The sequence below is a fragment of the Macaca nemestrina genome, chromosome 9, assembly GCF_043159975.1.
Source record: "Macaca nemestrina isolate mMacNem1 chromosome 9, mMacNem.hap1, whole genome shotgun sequence".
Lineage (NCBI taxonomy): Eukaryota > Metazoa > Chordata > Mammalia > Primates > Cercopithecidae > Macaca > Macaca nemestrina.
Genome location: NC_092133.1, coordinates 375,448 through 392,881, shown reverse-complemented (window position 1 = coordinate 392,881; position 17,434 = coordinate 375,448). Strand labels below are relative to the sequence as shown.

General features: G+C 57.0%; 3 protein-coding genes across 3 annotated transcripts in view; 1 reads left to right on the top strand and 2 right to left on the bottom strand.

Annotated features, from left to right (window-relative positions):
- The window catches only part of LOC105471164 (zinc finger protein 511), a 42,847-nt gene that overhangs the window by 9,784 nt on the left and 15,629 nt on the right, over positions 1–17,434 (top strand). The gene's annotated exons all lie outside the window — the stretch shown is intronic.
- On the bottom strand, positions 5,127–16,350 carry LOC105471198 (calcyon neuron specific vesicular protein). Its single transcript, XM_011723573.3, has 6 exons — positions 16,196–16,350; positions 8,552–8,706; positions 7,605–7,718; positions 6,583–6,696; positions 5,502–5,821; positions 5,127–5,270 (listed from the first exon to the last, which is right to left on the bottom strand). The coding sequence occupies exons 2-5, from the start codon at positions 8,684–8,686 to the stop codon at positions 5,531–5,533; spliced, it is 654 nt and encodes a 217-aa protein (XP_011721875.2). The 5' UTR covers positions 8,687–8,706; positions 16,196–16,350; the 3' UTR covers positions 5,127–5,270; positions 5,502–5,530.
- On the bottom strand, positions 12,031–16,423 carry LOC139356066 (myosin IC heavy chain-like). Its single transcript, XM_071068865.1, has 6 exons — positions 16,208–16,423; positions 16,056–16,166; positions 15,854–15,955; positions 15,110–15,692; positions 14,317–14,865; positions 12,031–12,503 (listed from the first exon to the last, which is right to left on the bottom strand). The coding sequence occupies exons 1-5, from the start codon at positions 16,421–16,423 to the stop codon at positions 14,738–14,740; spliced, it is 1,140 nt and encodes a 379-aa protein (XP_070924966.1). The 3' UTR covers positions 12,031–12,503; positions 14,317–14,737.

Genomic DNA, 17,434 nt, shown 5'->3' with positions numbered 1-17,434 from the left:
ACACTCACACAATCCATGCCCCTCCTCTCTGTATGTGCATCTGTGCTCACATTCACACACTCATATGCTCATGCACACACACAATCCATGCCACCTCCTCTATGTGTATCTGTATTCGCACTCTCACTAACACACACACACAATCCACACCCCTTCTCTTTGTATATGCATCTGTGCTCACATGGTCACACTAACACTTTCACACACACACACAATCCACACCCCCTCTCTGTGCATCTGTGCTCACACACATGCTCACACTAACGCTAACACACAATGCACACACTCTCCTGTCTGTCCGTGCTCACACGCTCACACACACATAATCCACACTCCCTCCTCTCTGTGCGTCTGTGCTCATACTCACACACACTCACACACACAATCCATGCCCCCCTCTCTGTACGTGCATCCATGCTCGCACACAGGGAAGCCAGAAGTGTTGGCTCTCATGTGGGTTGTGTGGATCTGGAAACCTAAATTCCTGATTTCGATCATTGCATGAAGCTTACGTAAGAAAACGCCCTTGTTTGCGGGGAATCCACACTGAAGTATTTAAGGATAAAGAGGTCACTTCCTCTGAGTGCAAGGAGTTGCCAGGCCGGGTGGGGAGGATGGGACTCCAGGAGTCCCTGGGCCCTTCTCAGCTCCCATCTGGCTCCAAGGGAATGGGAGATGCCCGTCCCTGGGGCAGATCTTACCCCTCCTCAGACCCCACTCCCCACTCCCCACTCAGATGCCCCATTCACTCATTGGCTCAGAAAAAACGTTAGGTAGGTAGCAGCTAAAGAGAAGACAGATTATTGATAGATGATAGGTAATAGACGGTAGGTGATAGATGATAGAGGATAATAGGTGATAGACAATAGGTGATCGATGATAGATAATAGGCCATAGACAATAGGTGGCAGATAATTGATAGGCTGGTAGGTAGAGAGACGAGGTGGTGGAGTGTGATAGAGCGGATGGGGTGGAATGCCAGATGCTGGAGTTTGGATGTTAACATTTGACCCCCAGCGTTCAAGGTGGGGCCTGGATGGGAGGTGTTTGGGTCATGGGGCAGATATGAATGGGTTGGTGCCACTCTCAAGGTAATGAGTGAGTTCTTGCTTGATTACTTACTGTGAGGAATTTTTTTTTTTTTCTTTTGAGTCTTGCTCTGTTGCCCAGGTTGGAGTGAGCGGTGCAATCTTGGCTCACTGCAAGCTCCACCTCCCAGGTTCACACTATTCTCCTGCCTCAGCCTCCTGAGTAGCTGGGACTACAGGCGCCCAGCACAACGTGCAGATAATTTTTTGTATTTTTAGTAGAGACGGTGTGTAGTGTGTCTGGAGTTGGTTCCTTCTGGTGGGTTTGTGGTCTCGCTGACTTCAAGAATGAAGCTGTAGACCTTCACAGTGAGTGTTACAGCTCTTAAAGGTGGCACGGACCCAAAGCATATATAGCAGAAAGATCTATTGTGAAGTGTCAAAGAACAAAGCTTCCACATTGTGGAAGGGGACCCGAACAGGTTGCCCCTGCTGGCTGGGGGATATGGGGGGTGGTGGCCAGCTTTTATTCCCTTCTTTGTCCCTGCCCATGTCCTGCTGATTGGTCCATTTTACAGAGTGCTGATTGGTCCATTTTACAAACCTCTAGCTAGCTACAGAGTGCTGATTGGTGTGTTTTTACAGTGCACTGATTGGTGCATTTTACAAACCTCTAGCCAGCTACAGAGCGCTGATTGGTGTGTTTTTACAGAGCACTGATTTGTGCATTTTACAAACCTCTAGCTAGCTACAGAGTGCTAATTGGTGCATTTTATAATCCTCTTGTAAGACAGAAAAGTTCTCCAAGTACCCACTTGACCCAGGAAATCCAGCTGGCTTCATCACTCAACCGCGTTTCACCGTGCTAGTCAGGATGATCTTGATCACCTGACCTTGTGATCCACCCACCTTGGCCAACCAAAGTGCTGGGATTACAGGTGTGAACCACAGCACCTGACCCGATAATTGATTTTTTTTTTGACGGAGTTTTGCTCTGTCGCCTAGGCTGGAGTACAGTGGTGTCATCTTGGCTCACTGCAAGCTCCGCCTCCCAGGTTCACGCCATTCTCCTGCCTCAGCCTCCTAAGTAGCTGGGACTATAAGCGCCCGCCACCACACCAGATAATTTTTTTTTTTTTTTTAGTAGAAAGGGGGTTTCACTGTGTTAGCCAGGATGGTCTCGATCTACTGACCTTGTGATCTGTGGGTAAAGGATTACCCAGGTGCCGAGGCAAGAGACTGAAGACACAAACTGTTTCAGTATAATAAAGGAAGTAGTTAGAATAAGAATAGTTATAATACAAACTAGATATAGAGATGATCGTGGACATTATCAATCATTAGTATAAACATTAGCTTTTAATATTACTCTTTGTTGTATTACTAATATAACCTAGGAATAACCAGTGGGCATAAGGTCAGGTGCTGAAGGGACATTGTGAGAAGTGACGAAGAAGACAAGAGGTGAGCCCTCTGTCACGCCCGCATAAGGGCTGCTTGAGGACTCCTTGGTCAGGTGGTAACGCCAGTGTCTGGGAAGGCACCCGTTACTTAGCAGACCGCGAAAGGGAGTCTCCTTTCCTTGGAGGAGTCAGGGAACACTCTGCTCCACCAGCTTCTTGTGGGAGGCTGGATATTATCCAGGCCTGCCCGCAGTCATCCGGAGGCCTAAACCCCTCCCTGTGGTGCTGTGCTTCAACGGTCACGCTCCTTGTCCACTTTCATGCTCCTCCCGTACTCCTGGTTCCTCTTTGAAGTTCGTAGAGGATAGCGGTAGAAGAAATAGTAAAAGTCTTAAAGTCTTATCTTTCCTATAAGTGCATAGAAGAAAACGCTGACATATGCTGCCCTCCCTCTCTACTTCGGCTACCTAAGAGGGAAGGGCCCTGTGTCCTGTGATCACGTGACTTGTTTCACCTTGTCAATCACTTAGAAGATCCACCCTCCTTACCCTGCCCCTTTGTCTTGTATGCAATAAATATCAGCGCGCCCAGCCGCTCAGGGCCACTACTGGTCTCCACGTCTTGGTGGTAGTGGTCCCCCAGGCCCAGCTCTTTCTCTTTATCTCTTTGTCTTTATTTCTTACAATCTCTCATCTCCACAGGCGGGGAGAACACCTGCTAAGCCCCGTAGGGCTGGATCCTACAGTGATCCGCCCACCTCGGCCTCCCACAGTGCTGGGATTACAGGCATGAGCCATTGCTTGCGTCTAGCTGAGAACTGATTGTTATAAAGAGTCTGGCATGGCCAGGTGCAATGGCTCACGCCTGTAATCCCAGCACTTTGGGAGGCCGAGGCGGGTGGATCACGAAGTCAGGAGTTCAAGACCATCCTGGCTAACACAGTGAAACCCAATCTCTACTAAAAATACAAAAAAATTAGCCGGGCGAGGTGGCGGGCGCCTGTAATTCCAGCTACTCGGGAGGCTGAGGCAGGAGAATGGCGTGAACCCAGGAGGCGGAGCTTGCAGTGAACGGAGATCGCGCCACTGCACTCCAGCCTGGGCGACAGAGCAAGATTCTGTCTCAAAAAATAAAATGAAATAAAATAAAAATAAAAATAATAAAATATAGGGAAAAAGCTGTATTTTAATTCAAACATCAGCCATGCAGAGACTCCCTGCCCTCATATATCCCAGCTGAGGTCCCAGGTCCCCCACCTTCCTCCCTTGCAGGCCATTAGGGCCAACTCAGTTCTGCGTGTGCCTGTTCAATGCCCTTAGAAGCCCAGCAGTGAAGGGTGTGGTGTGCACAGCCCTGCCTTCCCTGACCCCACCTGGCTGGCCTCCAGTTCACCACGGCTTCCCTGGCAGGCTCAGTTCACAGGCTTCCTGGGCACTGCCCACTGTTCCAAAGCAGGCCAGTCCCACGGAGCTGGGAAGCTGCCTAGACCCCCACCTTGCCAGCAGGCCTGGGAGCCAATGGTGGGGGTCTTCCATCCACTCTTGGTCTGAGCATCCAGCCCTGTGTTCACAACCAGGACTCCAGTGACCATCCAGTCCCCTAGCCCAGTGCCCAGGAACAGGTTAGATCCATTGGCGCTGGCTCTGGCAGCTCCCTTGATGCCGTAGAGGCTGCTCTGGGCTGTTCTCCAAGTCACTGGGCTCCATGCTGAGATCAAGGCGGGGCTTCCCAAAGGGATCCCACCTGTGTGTGAGGCCCCCACCCTCCACCACGCAGTGCAGGAAATGCCGGCCCCTCCTGCCTGAAGCTGCTTCCAGTGGCTGGCGGGACCGTCTAGGCTCTGTTGCTGTCTCTCAGCCGCAAGCCCTTAGTCCCAAGGCCCGAAGTCCCCTCCCACCAGGTGGGGCGTCTGGGCCCCACGTGAAAGGGATCCGAGGAGGACAGGTGTTTGGGTGGGCGGCGCTGCAGAGCTGCAGCTGGTTGGGGTGGTGCAGGCGGTGGGTGAGATTTGCCAGAGTCCATTCCCTGTAGTGTTCAGTGCCGGGAGTTGGCTGGGGCTGAGGTGGGGATGCTGGGGGGGGACTCACAGCAGCTCTAGGCTCCCCTGGCCCTTCAGCCTTACCATCTTTCATCTGGCTCCAGGGACACGGGAGAACCCAGACCCCAGGAGCCAGAGCTCACCCCTCCTCAGGCGCCACTCCCCACTCAGACGCCCCCATTCACTTCTTTCTTCACTTGGTCATTTATGCCTGTGGGCCGCACATCTAGGAGGCAGAAGCTGCTCATGGGTGCCGCCCAGAACCAGGGGTCAGCGGGGAGGCAGACACTCCTGTCAGAGGGGGGATGCCCGGGACCCAGGCCCAGCACCAGGTAGATGGTGGGGGTGGAACCAGCAGGACAAGGGGCTGGGCAGCGGTTAGGGATGGACCCGAGGCTCCCCTGGGTGGGCCGGAGCCCCGCCATTAAGGCATATCCCGGTGGGGCTTGGACAAGGCCGGGACCACCCAGCGCGAGGATGCGCGTGACGCCTGGGCGCGCTACAGCTTCCCGGGAGCTGCCCCCACGGAATCTCTCCTGGGTCCTTCGGGGGTCCCTGGGGGGAGCACAATGCCGGCCTCACTCACAGCTGGCAGGGTGGGGGGCGGGAGAAAGGCCAGCCGGGCAGAGGACGCGCAGGAGAGATGGAAGACTCCGGTGAACGTGAAATCTTTACTTAGAGAAAAGCGACAGAGTCAGAGACCCACGGGGGCAGGGCTGCAGCGAGGGCGCCTGGGGGCGAGACACGAACACGGCGGAGAGCATCGGGCGACGCGCTGGTCACAGGAGCTGGCGGGGGACGCTGCGGAGACAGAGCCCGAGGGTTGAGAGCGGCGACGCGGCCGGGGGCTCCCCACGGACACCGCGCCCCACGGCGGGCTCGGATTCACACCCCCCACTCCCGAGGTTCTGGCGGGTCGGGTCGGAGGGAAGAGGAAGAGGGGGGTGGCCGGGGTCTCTGGCTCAGAAGCGGTGGCGGGAGGCCGGGAAGAGACCGGGGCAGAGCCGGCGGGGCCCCGCGGCGCGCACCTACCCCGGACCGGGCTGCGGGGCCGGAGACCATCACTGCACGGGCGGGGGCGCCGCGCTCCCGGCCGCCTTCCGCGCCGCCTCCTTCTCCGCCTTGGCCGACGACTTCCCGGGGGGTTCGGTGGCCGCCGCCGCCCCAGCCTGGGTGGGCCCCTTGCGCTCCTCCTTGGCGGCGCGGTAGCCGTCCCCCCAGGCCGCCGGCGTCTCCGTGCCGTGCTTGCGGCTCAGCGGGTAGGCCCCGATGGCCGCCAGGATGCTGCGGTGGCGCTCGGGGTCCAGCTCCGTGTAGTACATCTCCAGGGTCAGCGGCGTGCAGATCTTGTGCTGCGGGAGGGGCCGGGTCAGGGCCGGCGGGCTGAGCCCTCCTGTGCGCCCCGGGCCCGGGCCCTCCCGCTTCTGCGGTTGGGGGCACCGCGGACAGTTTGTAACGGAGCCATGGTTTCAGGACACCGAAGGTCAGCCTCCGGTTCAGAACTCAGGGCCCTGGGTGGGGGGGGCCACGGAGCCAGGAGGTCGCGGGTTGTAAGGGGAGGGGGCCACCCAGGGAGAGGGGCGCAGACACCAGTGGACCTGCTCAGCCCAGCAAGGCCTCTGCGAGCGCGCTCCAGAGCATAAACCATGGAGTTAAGGAGAAAAGGAGCAGATTTTACTTCTGATGAATAAAAGGCTTTCTAAAAACACACTAAATGCTATAACTATTATTGGCAAAGAGATTTAAAAAAAAAGGATGGAAGAAAATATTTGCCAAATATGTAGGGAGCATTAATATCATGTTATATGAAAATAAAACCTCGCACAAGTCACTCAGGAGGACAGATGACCCCTAGAGAGATGGCTGGAGGGCGACCTTTTCTGCCTCATCTTTTACTTATTTTTTAAATTACAAGAAGAGAAACCCATCACTAACACATCCTTTCTTTTAAATTTTCAAAAGATAGACTTTCATGTTCTAGAGAAATAACGGGAACATGGCTTTGGAGACCACTTTCCCCCAGCAGCAGCAGACACCCCTGCCACCCCCTGCCTGGAGGCTATGGGAGGAGGCGCGGCTCCACCGCCCCCCACCAGAGCCCTGGCCCCCTTACCCGCAGCAGGAAGCCATCGGGGCAGGTGAACTGATCGTACCAGATGGCCTTGTACATGATCAGCACGCAGCCCAGCAGCGCCATGGCGAAGGCGATCATCCGCGCGGTGGGCAGCTGGCAGGAGGGCAGAGAGGGGCTCAGCCACGCCAGGCAGGGGTCGCCTTTGTGGGGAGCTCCTCAGGGGCTGGTGCTGGCACAGGACCATCCCCGCCCTCCAGTCTTGATACCCCACCCCCCGCCCTGGGCAGCCAGTGGCTTTTCCCACTTTTCCGAGGGTCAAGTGTGCTGGCATCACCCCTGGGGGCCAGGCCTTGCTGGCGGCCCCTCCACTGGGGTTCTGGAGACATCTGCCACCAGGTAAAGTGATGTGGCCTTTGACCCAGGTGGGTCTTGTGGAAATTTGCAGCTTCCCTTCGCTGTGGGCTCCACAGGGGATGGGGGCCACAGCCTCAGGTGAGTCAGAGGCTGCACTCACCAGGCCTCCCAGGGGACTGCCCACAGTGGGTGCTGTAACATGAGCTGCAGACTGGAACGTGAAGCCAGGGGCGGGGAGCCCTAGCAGATCTTACTACTGGAGAATGGAAGGCTTTGGAAACAGTCCACTAAAAATGACTAAAGCTATCTTAATAACGTTGAGAGATTTAAACAAGAGGATGAGAGAAGATATTTGCCAGATATACTGCAGAAAGAAAGTATTACATAGAAAGCCCGTAAGTCACTGAAGATGAGACAATGACCCTCTGGGCAAACAGGCAAGCAGCACTGGCCAGCGCTTCCCAGGAAGAGAAACATCTCAGGAGCACCACCGTTTGGTCAGTCCGCACCTGCAGCCTCGCCAGGGGGCCTGATGACTGCAGGGCAGTTGGAGGCCAGCTCTGGGTGGGGTGTCTCACCGCCACCCTCTCCTCCCAGACAGCAAGGGGACTCCAGCCCGGCCTGGCCTGAGCCCAGGCACCCCCAGCTGCCTTCCACCTTCTCCCCCTGCCCTGAGTCCCCACAGTGGGTGGGGTGAGTGTGGTTACCCTGCGTCCTTCCTCTGGGTGGCTGCAGTTCAGCCTCTGGCCCTCCAGGTCAGGGAACTTCTTCTGCTGGTCTAAGGAGGACAGCTGGTATTCTGTCTGCGTCTTGATGACCACCTGTGAAAAGAGATGGCCATGGCCTCAGTGGGCAGCTGGGAGGGATCCAAGAGAGCCCTGAACTGAGAGGGGAGGGAGCCAGGGTCAGCTTCGTGGCAGTGGTGTTGACCCTGACCATCTCCCAGGACCGTCTGGTGGATGGCAGGGCTCCAGCAGCCACAAAGTTAGGCCAAGGGAAGGTGGACACTGAAAGTCTGCTGGGCGCATGGCAGTCCTGGGCTTGGCCTGGTTGCTGACGGAGCCCCTCGCTTTGCCTGCTGCCTTCAATTCAGGGTGCTGGAGAATTGCCCTTGGCCAGCAGGGGTGGTCCTCCTGTCCCGGGTCCCCAGCATAGATGCTGCCCCCACCTCCAGCAGGGACAACTCAGGGTGCCTTTCATGCTGCACAACTCCCTAGGGGGTCAAACTGGGCTGGGCTAGAACTGAGCTCTTTGCTTCTCCCCAGTTTCTGCTATAAGCACCCCCGGTGGTCACTTGCCCAAGGACCTCCATATCTCAGGCTCAACCCAGGACAGGGCCATGCCCCGAGGGAAGGGTGGGAAGCGTTGCCTGCTGGGTGCCCTATGGACAGCAGGTGGGCGGGCTGCTGTCTAGGAGTCAGTGCGTGAATTCTTGGTTACCCGTCGGCCAGTTTGCCCAGCTCTGGCATATGGGGGAGCTGACCAGGAGGTCACAAGGAGTGCCCATGGCCAACTGGGGTTTTGGTCCCCACGGTCCTTCTTCTGCTTGCTCTACTGCACCTGGGAAGAGGTCACATCTAGACAAACCTCACCCCACACCCCTTTGTTCCCAGGGGAGCCTGAGAAGGGACTCCACGCTGGCCCAGGCCCTCACCTGGTCAGGGAGCGGCGGCTGGAGCTGGCTGACGTCCAAGGGGCTGATCAGAGGCACACTGTCCATGGCAGCCCCATCCTGGTCCCCAGGGTCTTTACCTGGCTTCCCAGAGAAGCTGCAGCCCAGCTTCACCATGGTGGATGGCAGTGCTTGTCCTGTCCAGAGACAGACAGGGTCACTGCCCACAGGCTGCCCCCTGGACACCCACGCCAGCTGGCTCTAAAGCCAGAGGACCCTGAGCTGGTCCTAATGCTCCTCACACCAGAACCAGGGACAGGCTGTAAGTGGTCAGGCCAGCCTCCTTGGGCAAACCGGTCAAATCCAGCCAGATGCTGGGTACTGTACCTTCTTGACCCCCACAGCCCCTCTGGACCCCACAGCACTGCAGGGGAAAGCACCCCAACCAGTGACTGTCCATGAAGCCGGGGGAGTCTTCCACCAGCGGCTGCTCTAGACAAGACAATCTCCTCTTTTTCCTTCTTCTTCTTCTTCTTCTTTTTTTTTTTTTTTTTTGAGACGGAGTCTCACGCTGTCGCCCAGGCTGGAGTGCAGTGGCGCGATCTCGGCTCACTGCAAGCTCCGCCTCCCGGGTTCCCGCCATTCTCCTGCCTCAGCCTCCTGAGTAGCTGGGACTACAGGCGCCCGCCACCGCGCCCGGCTAATTTTTTTGTATTTTTAGTAGAGACGGGGTTTCACTGTGGTCTCGATCTCCTGACCTTGTGATCCGCCCGCCTCGGCCTCCCAAAGTGCTGGGATTACAGGCTTGAGCCACCGCGCCCGGCCACGAGCCCATTTTTAATATAAGAGCATCCCTCGCAATAAGCCGCATGGGACGTGCTTATCCTGCAGTCAGTCCTCGTTCTGTCCGGCGACTCTGCCGGAGACGCAGGAAGTGAGACAGAGCGGCCACAAGAGGGCACCCGCGAGTCAGCCCAGCTGCGAGCCCGGCGCTGAAGGCCGCGGGGAGCGGGGCCCCTGCGGAGCTGAACACCACAGCGGGGCCCCACCAACCCCGGAGAGGCCGAGGGTGCTCGGCTTCGCCTTCAGGCGGACCTCCTAGAGAAAAAGAATGCAGCGGATGACCTCCGAGCTGATCAATGGAAAAAGCAGAAAAACAAAATGTATTCAATCAATCAAAGGAAAAAAAGAAAGGTCCTGTGTGCAGTAGAAACGGAACCTGTGGCCCGGTGCGATGGTGGCACCTGGGGTCCCAGCTACTCGGGAGGCTGAGGCGGGAGAATCGCCTGAACCCGGGAGGCAGAGGTTGCAATGAGCCGAGATCGCGCCACTGCACTCCAACGTGAGTGACAGAATGAGACTCCGCCTAAAAAAAAAAAAAAAAAAAAAAAAAAAAAAAAAAAAAAAGAAGAAGAGGAAGAAAGAATCTGCCATTGCAACCTTCTCACAAAGAACTCCAAGCGCAGACAGCATCACCACAGCATTCTACCAACCATTTACAGGGAAAGTAATGCAAACGTCCACAAAACTTCCAGAAAGACAAGGGAGCACTCACCAGCTCCTGAGGCCAACTAGCCTCAGTCCCCTAACCCAGCAAGGACAGCATCAGAGAGGAGCTCACAGGCCAGCCTCCTCCACACGCACACACCACTGCGAAGCCCCAAAGCTCAAGCAGGGTGAGTCCAGCGAATACAACAAGGTAACATATGACAGGTTGGGTGTATTCTGGAAATGAAGTTTGGCTTAACATTTGGCAAGCAATCGTATTTTTCACCGTATTAACAGAACAATGAAAAAGCGAATCTGATCAATTGCTAGAGGAGTAGAAGTAACTCTGGGTAAGACTCAGGGCTCATTTACTATTCCTCGGACCCATTAGCACACTAAGGCAGGAGGCGAGTGCTGTAACCCAGTAACAGTGAACCACAAAATCCCCACAGCAAACCTCACTGAATGTGAATCCTGAAAGCGCCTTGATCTGCGGTTCTACAAGTTATGGCGCTAGAGGTCTCAGCCAATGCTGTAGGGTAGGACAAAGAAATGAGCTCTAGTGCCAGGCAAGAATAAATAATACTCTGATTATTCACCCATGAAACACTTTCTGTGTTTAGAAACCCCAGAAGAATCTATAGACAAATCATAAGGATCAAAAAGTGAGTTTGGCAAGGCTGTTGGATTTAAGGTATTCAGAAATCAGTTACATTCCTATATGTCAGTGGCAAAAATAAATAAATACATAATTTATTGAAGTACTCCATTTAAATAATATCAAAACTATCAAATCCTCAGGAATAGGTGTAAAAAGAGCTGAGGAACAGGGACAGGGCAGGGCCTCCACATGGAAACCAGGGAACATTGTCGACAGAGACCAAGAAAAGCTAAATCCCCCAAGTAAATGGGGAAGGCTGTGTCTATGGATTTGGGGAGTTTCCATGTTTAAACAAATTACCTACCCCCCGATCTGTAGATGCAGTAAATCTTAATCAAAATCCCAACAGTTTTTTAAATGAACTTGACAAGCACTGTCATTTTACATGGAAGGCAGAGGGGCAGGAACACACCAAGTATCTTGGAAAATAACATGGACTGCCAGGCATAGTGGCTCACGCCTGTAATGCCAGCATTTTGGGAGGCAGAGGTGGGTGGATCACAAGATCAGGAGTTTGAGACCAACCTGGCCAACATACTGAAACCCCATCTTGACTAAAAATACAAAAATTAGCCAGGCGTGGTGGCACACGCCTATAATCCCAGCTACTCGGGAGGCTGAGGCAGGAGAATCGCTTGAACCTGGCAGGCAGAGGTTGCAGTGAACCGAGATTGTGCCACTGCACTCCAGCCTGGGCAACAAGAGCAAAACTCCATTAAAAAAAAAAAAACCCAAAAAAACAAAAACAAAAACAAAAAAACATGGAGGAGATCTCATCTGCCAGGGTCTGGCTTGTTGCACAGCATTGGAAATGGAGTGGTGTGGGGCTACTGTGTGGTGGAAGAAGTCCCACATGACACACTTTGCACACACGGACCCTGACTTGCAGCATAGCTGCCTCTCAGTAAACCTCTGTCTGCATCAAAAGCAGTGAGCCTGATCCCTACCTCACATTACACAGAGAAGTCTACTCCAGGTGGATAAACCTGAACTGGAAAAGCAAAACAATAAAGCACCTCAAAGATAATACAGGAGAAGATTTTTCTGATCTCAGGGAGGGAAAAATTTTTTCATTAGGACAATAGGTACTAACAACAAACGGAAATATTGATAAAATGACTTCATTAAAACTATGAACTTCTGCTTATCAAAACAGCCTTCAAAAAATGGTAGGAAAAAACCAATACTGGGAGAAGACAGTTGCAACCCACAAATGAGGAGGGTACATTGTGGGTTGAATGATGTTCCCTCAAAAATACATCCAAGTCCTAGGATCTGTGTGAGGGGTGCCTTTGAATGGGACCTCATTTGAAAATATGGTCTTTGCAGATGTAATCAAGCTAAAATAAATTCGTCCTGAATCAGGGTGGGCCTTGATCCAAAACTGGTATCTTTATTACAGGGAAATTAGATGTAGGAGACGGAGCAGACGGAGCAGAGACTGGAATGATGCAGCTGAAACCCAAGGATTGCTTGGGCCACCAGAAGCTGGAGGAAGCGAGGAAGAAGCTCCCCTAGAGGCTTTGGAGGGAGCATGGCCCCGCGAACACCTTCATTTTGGACTTCTTGACTTCAGAACTGCGAAAGAATTTATTTTAAGCCACCCGCTTGTAATTTGTGACAGCAGCGCTAGGATGGGATGTCCAGTTAACTGCCAGAGCCAGCAGTGACCACTCTTTCTCGCCCTGCAGTGGCCAGGCTCCGCTTCGGGTTCCAGGTGTGGGAAGGCGCCCGGGGAACAGGAGCAGGGGACCCGCGGTCACAGAGCTTCTGCCCAGCTGCTGCCACTCAAGTAGAGATAATGTGGAGGCATCTGCGTGGAGGAGAATCTAAGGGTGGAAGGAGCTGAGGGTGGAATGATTGCAAGGTGGAAGGATCAGAAGGGGAAGGATGAAGGATTGCGGGGAGGGGGGGAAGGATCCAAGGGCAGAGGGATCCAACGGGGGAGGATTGCGCGGGTGGGGGTGGGGTGGAGCGGAGGGAGTCGAGGGTGGAAGAATCTGAGAGGGGAGGGACCCCAACGGGGTGGGGGAGGGACCCGAGGGGGCAAGGAGCCGACGCAGGGGGAAGGATCCGAGGGTGGAAGGATCTGAGCGGGAAGAATCAGCCTGGCGGAAGGATCCCAGGTGGGAAGGATCGGAGAGCGGAAGTATCTGAGAGGGAAGGTTCTGAGGGGAGAAGACTCTGAGGGGGAAAGATGTGAGAGTGGAAGGCTCTGAGGCGGGAAAGCTCTGTGGGCAGAAAAATCTGAACGGGGAAGGATCTGAGGGGGAAAGGATCTGGGGGGGAAAAATCTGAGGGCGGAATGATCCGTGAGTGGAAAGTTCTGAGCGGGAAAGGATATGAAGGGGAAGGACCTGAGGGGGAAGGGTCTAAGGACGAAGGATCTGAGAGTGGAAAGATCTGAGGGGGAAGGACCCGAGGGCAAAAAGGTTAGAAGGTGGCAACTTTCGCCTGGGGAAGAATCTGAAGGTGGAAGGATGTGATGGGGATGGCTCTGATAAGCAAGGACCTGAGGGCGGAATGATCTGAGTGGAAGGCTCTGAGGCGGGAAGGATATGAAGGAGGAGGGTCTCAGGGGGAAAGACCTGAGGGTGAAAGAATCTGAGAGGTGTGGAAAGACCTGAGAGGGAAGGATCTGAAAGCGGAATGATCAGAGTGGGGAAGGATCTGAGGCGGGCAGGCTCTGAAGGTGAAAGCTCTGAAGGATCGGAGGGGGAAGGATCTGAGGGGCAGGGCCTGAAGGGGAAAGATCTGAGGGGGAAGGATCTGAAGGGGAAGGGCATGGGGGGGAAGGGCATGAGGGGAAAGGATCTGAGGGGGGAAGGATCTGAGGGGGGAAAGGATCTGAGGGGGAAGGATATGAGGGGGAAGGATCTGAAGGGGAAGGATCTGAGGGGGAAGGATCTGAAGGGTAAGGGCATGGGGGGGAAGGGCATGAGGCGGGAAAGGATCTGAGGGGGGAAGGACCTGAGGGGGAAGGATATGAGGGGGGAAGGATCTGAAGGGGAAGGATCTGAGGGGCAGGGCCTGAAGGGGAAGGATCTGAGGGCCAGGGCCTGAAGGGGAAAGATCTGAGGGGGAAGGATCTGAAGGGGAAGGGCATGGGGGGGAAGGGCATGAGGGGAAAGGATCTGAGGGGGGAAGGATCTGAGGGGGGAAAGGATCTGAGGGGGAAGGATATGAGGGGGAAGGATCTGAGGGGGGAAGGATCTGAGGGGGGAGGATCTGAAGGGGAAGGGCATGGGGGGGAAGGGCATGAGGCGGGAAAGGATCTGAGGGGGTAAGGACCTGAGGGGGTAAGGACCTGAGGGGGAAGGATATGAGGGGGGAAGGATCTGAAGGGGAAGGATCAGAGGGGGAAGGATTTGGAGGTGGCAGATTCTGCGTGTGGAAAGAACTGAGGAGGAAGGACCAGAGGGGGAAAGGATCTGCGTGGGCGGGAGTGAGGCTGGAAAGCGAGGGCTGGATAGGAGATGGGGGAGGCCACTCTGAGCCGGAAGGACCTGGATGAGCGGAGACAGGGTCCCCAGTCCTGGACCTGACCACGCGCTCTGGGGCCCTAACCCGTGCCCCTTGCTGGGCGTTCATCACAGGCGACCCTGTGCCCGGCTGGGCCTTTCCGGAAGAGGCCGTGCAGGGTCCCCCGAACACCCACCCTGGGCTGGAGACTCTGCCTGAGGTGGGTCCCCACGTGGCCCAGGCAGGGGCAATGGGCACTCGGCGGACGAGGTTTCACGGTGCAGCCAGCGTCCGTGTGTGTGCAGGTGGAGACGGACGAGGCCCTACGGGGCTTAAATACAGAAGTGATCCATGGAAGCGGAGTTGGAGCAGCCGAGGGCCAAGAGGCCGGGGAATGACGTGGTCCGGGCGAGGGCGGCGAGCGCCGGGGCTTGAGGTGGAGCTTGGCCCGCGGGGGTGGGGGTACCACCGAGGAGGAGGGGTCAGGGGTCTCCCCGCAGCGGACTCCCAGAGCAAGCCCAGCCTCTGTACAGACGGGAGGGGGGCGGAGAGGGGGCGCAGTCACGGCCCGCAGCGCCACAGGGTAGAGCCACGCCCCGGGGGGCCGGCGCCAGGGGTCAGGACCCCGCCAGGAGGAGCTTCGCTTCTGGGGTCCCCTTCGAGCCAAACTTCAACTCCAACTCCTCGGACGGCCAATTTACGTCATCGCGGGTGTGCATGGCAACGGAGACAGGCCGAGAGGCGTCTTCAGGAAGAAAAAGCCGTTGGGGGCCCACTGGAGCCTCGCTTCTGGTTCCAGGCCCAGCGCCCCAGGCGGAATGCGGGGTTGGAACGGGGAACCGGCCTGTGTGTGGGGTCCAACCCTCCCACCCCACACACCAGACCGTCCCTTTGCACTGCTGCGTCATGGGGGCCTCCTCCCACGGAAGGCACGCGGCTCGTGGAACTAGGGGGCCGCCTCTGCTCCTCCTCCCGGCCCCTCCCTGCACCTGCGCTGTGGCGGCATCTTCTGCGGGTCCCCTGCGCCCCACCCGCCGCGTTCTGGCAGGGAGGCAGTGCCCAGCTCCTGTCTCTGGGGCAAGGGGAGGCGTGGGATGCTGACGGCAGATGGGTGGGGGCGCGGGTGAGCGAGGCCGTGTGGATGGACAGATGGATGGCGGGGGCGGGGGTGCAGGCTCTCAGTCGAAAGTCCACGGAAGCTCGGCTGGAGGTCACGTCACAGACTCGCTTTCGCATGCGCCCCCCAACCTGGAATGCTGCGTCACGCTGGGGGTGCGCGCAGGAGGGCTTATGTGGGGGGCACAAGAGCGTGTGACTGCGGATCCCTGAGGGTCCCGCCCCTCCCCCACGGGCGCCACCGCAGCCTCCTGCCCCTGGCGCTGCAGGCGGCCGTGGCTGCCCGGCTGATTCAAAGGCAGCTGCACTGCGGGGCCGGCGCAGCCCCGCGGAGGGGAGTGGGCGCGCAGCTGCTTCCGCTTCCACTCCCTCTCCAGCCACCTGTGGCCCCGCACCCGCGCCTGTTGCAGGTGGTTCCGGAGCCGCGCCCCTCCCGGCCTTCTGGCCGCTTCCTGCCTGTCACGCAGACGCCCCCATCAAGACCACCCCCCACCCCGCACCACCGTGCGGGCAGCCGCTCCTCGGTGCTCTGGTCCGACGCCCCTTCTGCCGCCCGCCCCACCCCGCCCCCGGCAGACAGAGCTGGGCAGGAGCTGGAACTGGCACCCCCTGCCCACCTCGGAGACACCCTGAACTGCAGGCTGCGACCCTCGTGCCGGGGCCCCGCCGTCACGGGAAGCCTGGAGACCACTGCCTCGGGTCCGCGGGGTCGGCCTGGCCTGGGACAACCAGAGGAGGCCCGCGGGAGGGGGCCGGCCGTGCAGCGCGCCCTGCACACTCGCATCCGCACACGCGCCTCGCACACACGCACACTCACACCCTCATCCGCACGCGCGCCACGCACAAGCGCACTTGCGAGCACACGCACCTCGCACACTGCCGCACACGCGCCTCGCACCCCCGCACCCACTCGGGCCCCCCGCCCCCACTCTGCAAGGAGAAATGTGGAAATAGCTCACAGGCGGCTCCACTGGCAGCTGCTGCAGGACGCGGTCGGGGAGGACGACGGTGCGGATTGTGGATGCGGAGGATGCGGTTCCAGACGCTTCGCAGCCGGGCGGGGCGGGGGCTGCAGCGGGGAGACGGAGGCTGCGGTCGCCATGGAAACGCGGCTGGAGGCGGGGCCTGGGCTCTGGCCCTGCACCCCCCCACCCCACCCCCACCGCCCCTGCTAGGGAGCCGCGCATGCGCCCCTCGGACCCTGCCCGGGCCTCACCACACACCTCACACACACACCTGACACACCCCCAGAAACCACACCTTAAACACCAGAAACATCCACCCACACACCTCACACGCATCCCACACACCTCACAGACACCCCACACACCAGATACATCTGACACACACCTGACACACACCTCAAACACCAGACACATCCAAACACACACCCCAGGCACACACACCCCAGACACACACCTGACACACCCCCAGAATCACACACTTCAAACACCAGACATTCAAACACACACCTCACACATACGCGACACACACCTGACACACACCCCAGACACACCTGACACACACACCTGACACCCCAGATACACACCCCACACCTGACACACACACCTCACACACCCCCAGAAACATATACCTGACACCTCACACACACCTGACACACACCTGATACCCCACACATTTGACACACACCCCACACACCTGACACACACACCCCAGAAACACACCTCAAACACCAGATACATCCAAACACACACCTCTCACACACACACACCTGACACCCCACAGAAACTCGTCAAACACCAGACATCCACACACCTCACACCTGACACACACACCTGACACCCCCAGAAACACACTTCAAACACCAGACACGTCCAAACACACACTTCACACACACACACCCGACACATCCATGCCTGACACACACCCTACACACCAGACGCACCCAAACACACACCTGTCACACATACACCCCACACACACCTGACACCCTCCCCAGAAACACACCCCTCAAACACCAAATACATCTAAACACACACCTCACACCCAGACACACACCTCACACACACCCCAGACACACACACCTGACACATACTCCAGAAACACACCTCACACACCAGACACATCCACACACACACCTCACATATACCACACACACACCTGATACCCCAGAAACACATACCTTAAACAGCTGACACACCCACACATGCCCCCCACACACCTGATGCCCACCTGAC

Excerpts from the sequence above, each read along its gene's own strand:
- LOC105471198 (XM_011723573.3), bottom strand. The coding sequence starts at position 8,686 with ATGGTGAAGCTGGGCTGCAGCTTCTCTGGGAAGCCAGGTAAAGACCCT. Across the intron at positions 7,719-8,551 it reads AGCCGCCGCTCCCTGACCAG|GTGGTCATCAAGACGCAGAC; the intron begins GTGAGGGCCTGG and ends CTCTTTTCACAG. Across the intron at positions 6,697-7,604 it reads ACCCAGAGGAAGGACGCAGG|CTGCCCACCGCGCGGATGAT; the intron begins GTAACCACACTC and ends CCCTCCTGCCAG.
- LOC139356066 (XM_071068865.1), bottom strand. The coding sequence starts at position 16,423 with ATGCGCGGCTCCCTAGCAGGGGCGGTGGGGGTGGGGTGGGGGGGTGCA. Across the intron at positions 16,167-16,207 it reads GCGTCCTGCAGCAGCTGCCA|AGTGGGGGCGGGGGGCCCGA; the intron begins GTGGAGCCGCCT and ends TTCTCCTTGCAG. Across the intron at positions 14,866-15,109 it reads AAGATGCCGCCACAGCGCAG|ACGCCTCTCGGCCTGTCTCC; the intron begins GTGCAGGGAGGG and ends TTCTTCCTGAAG.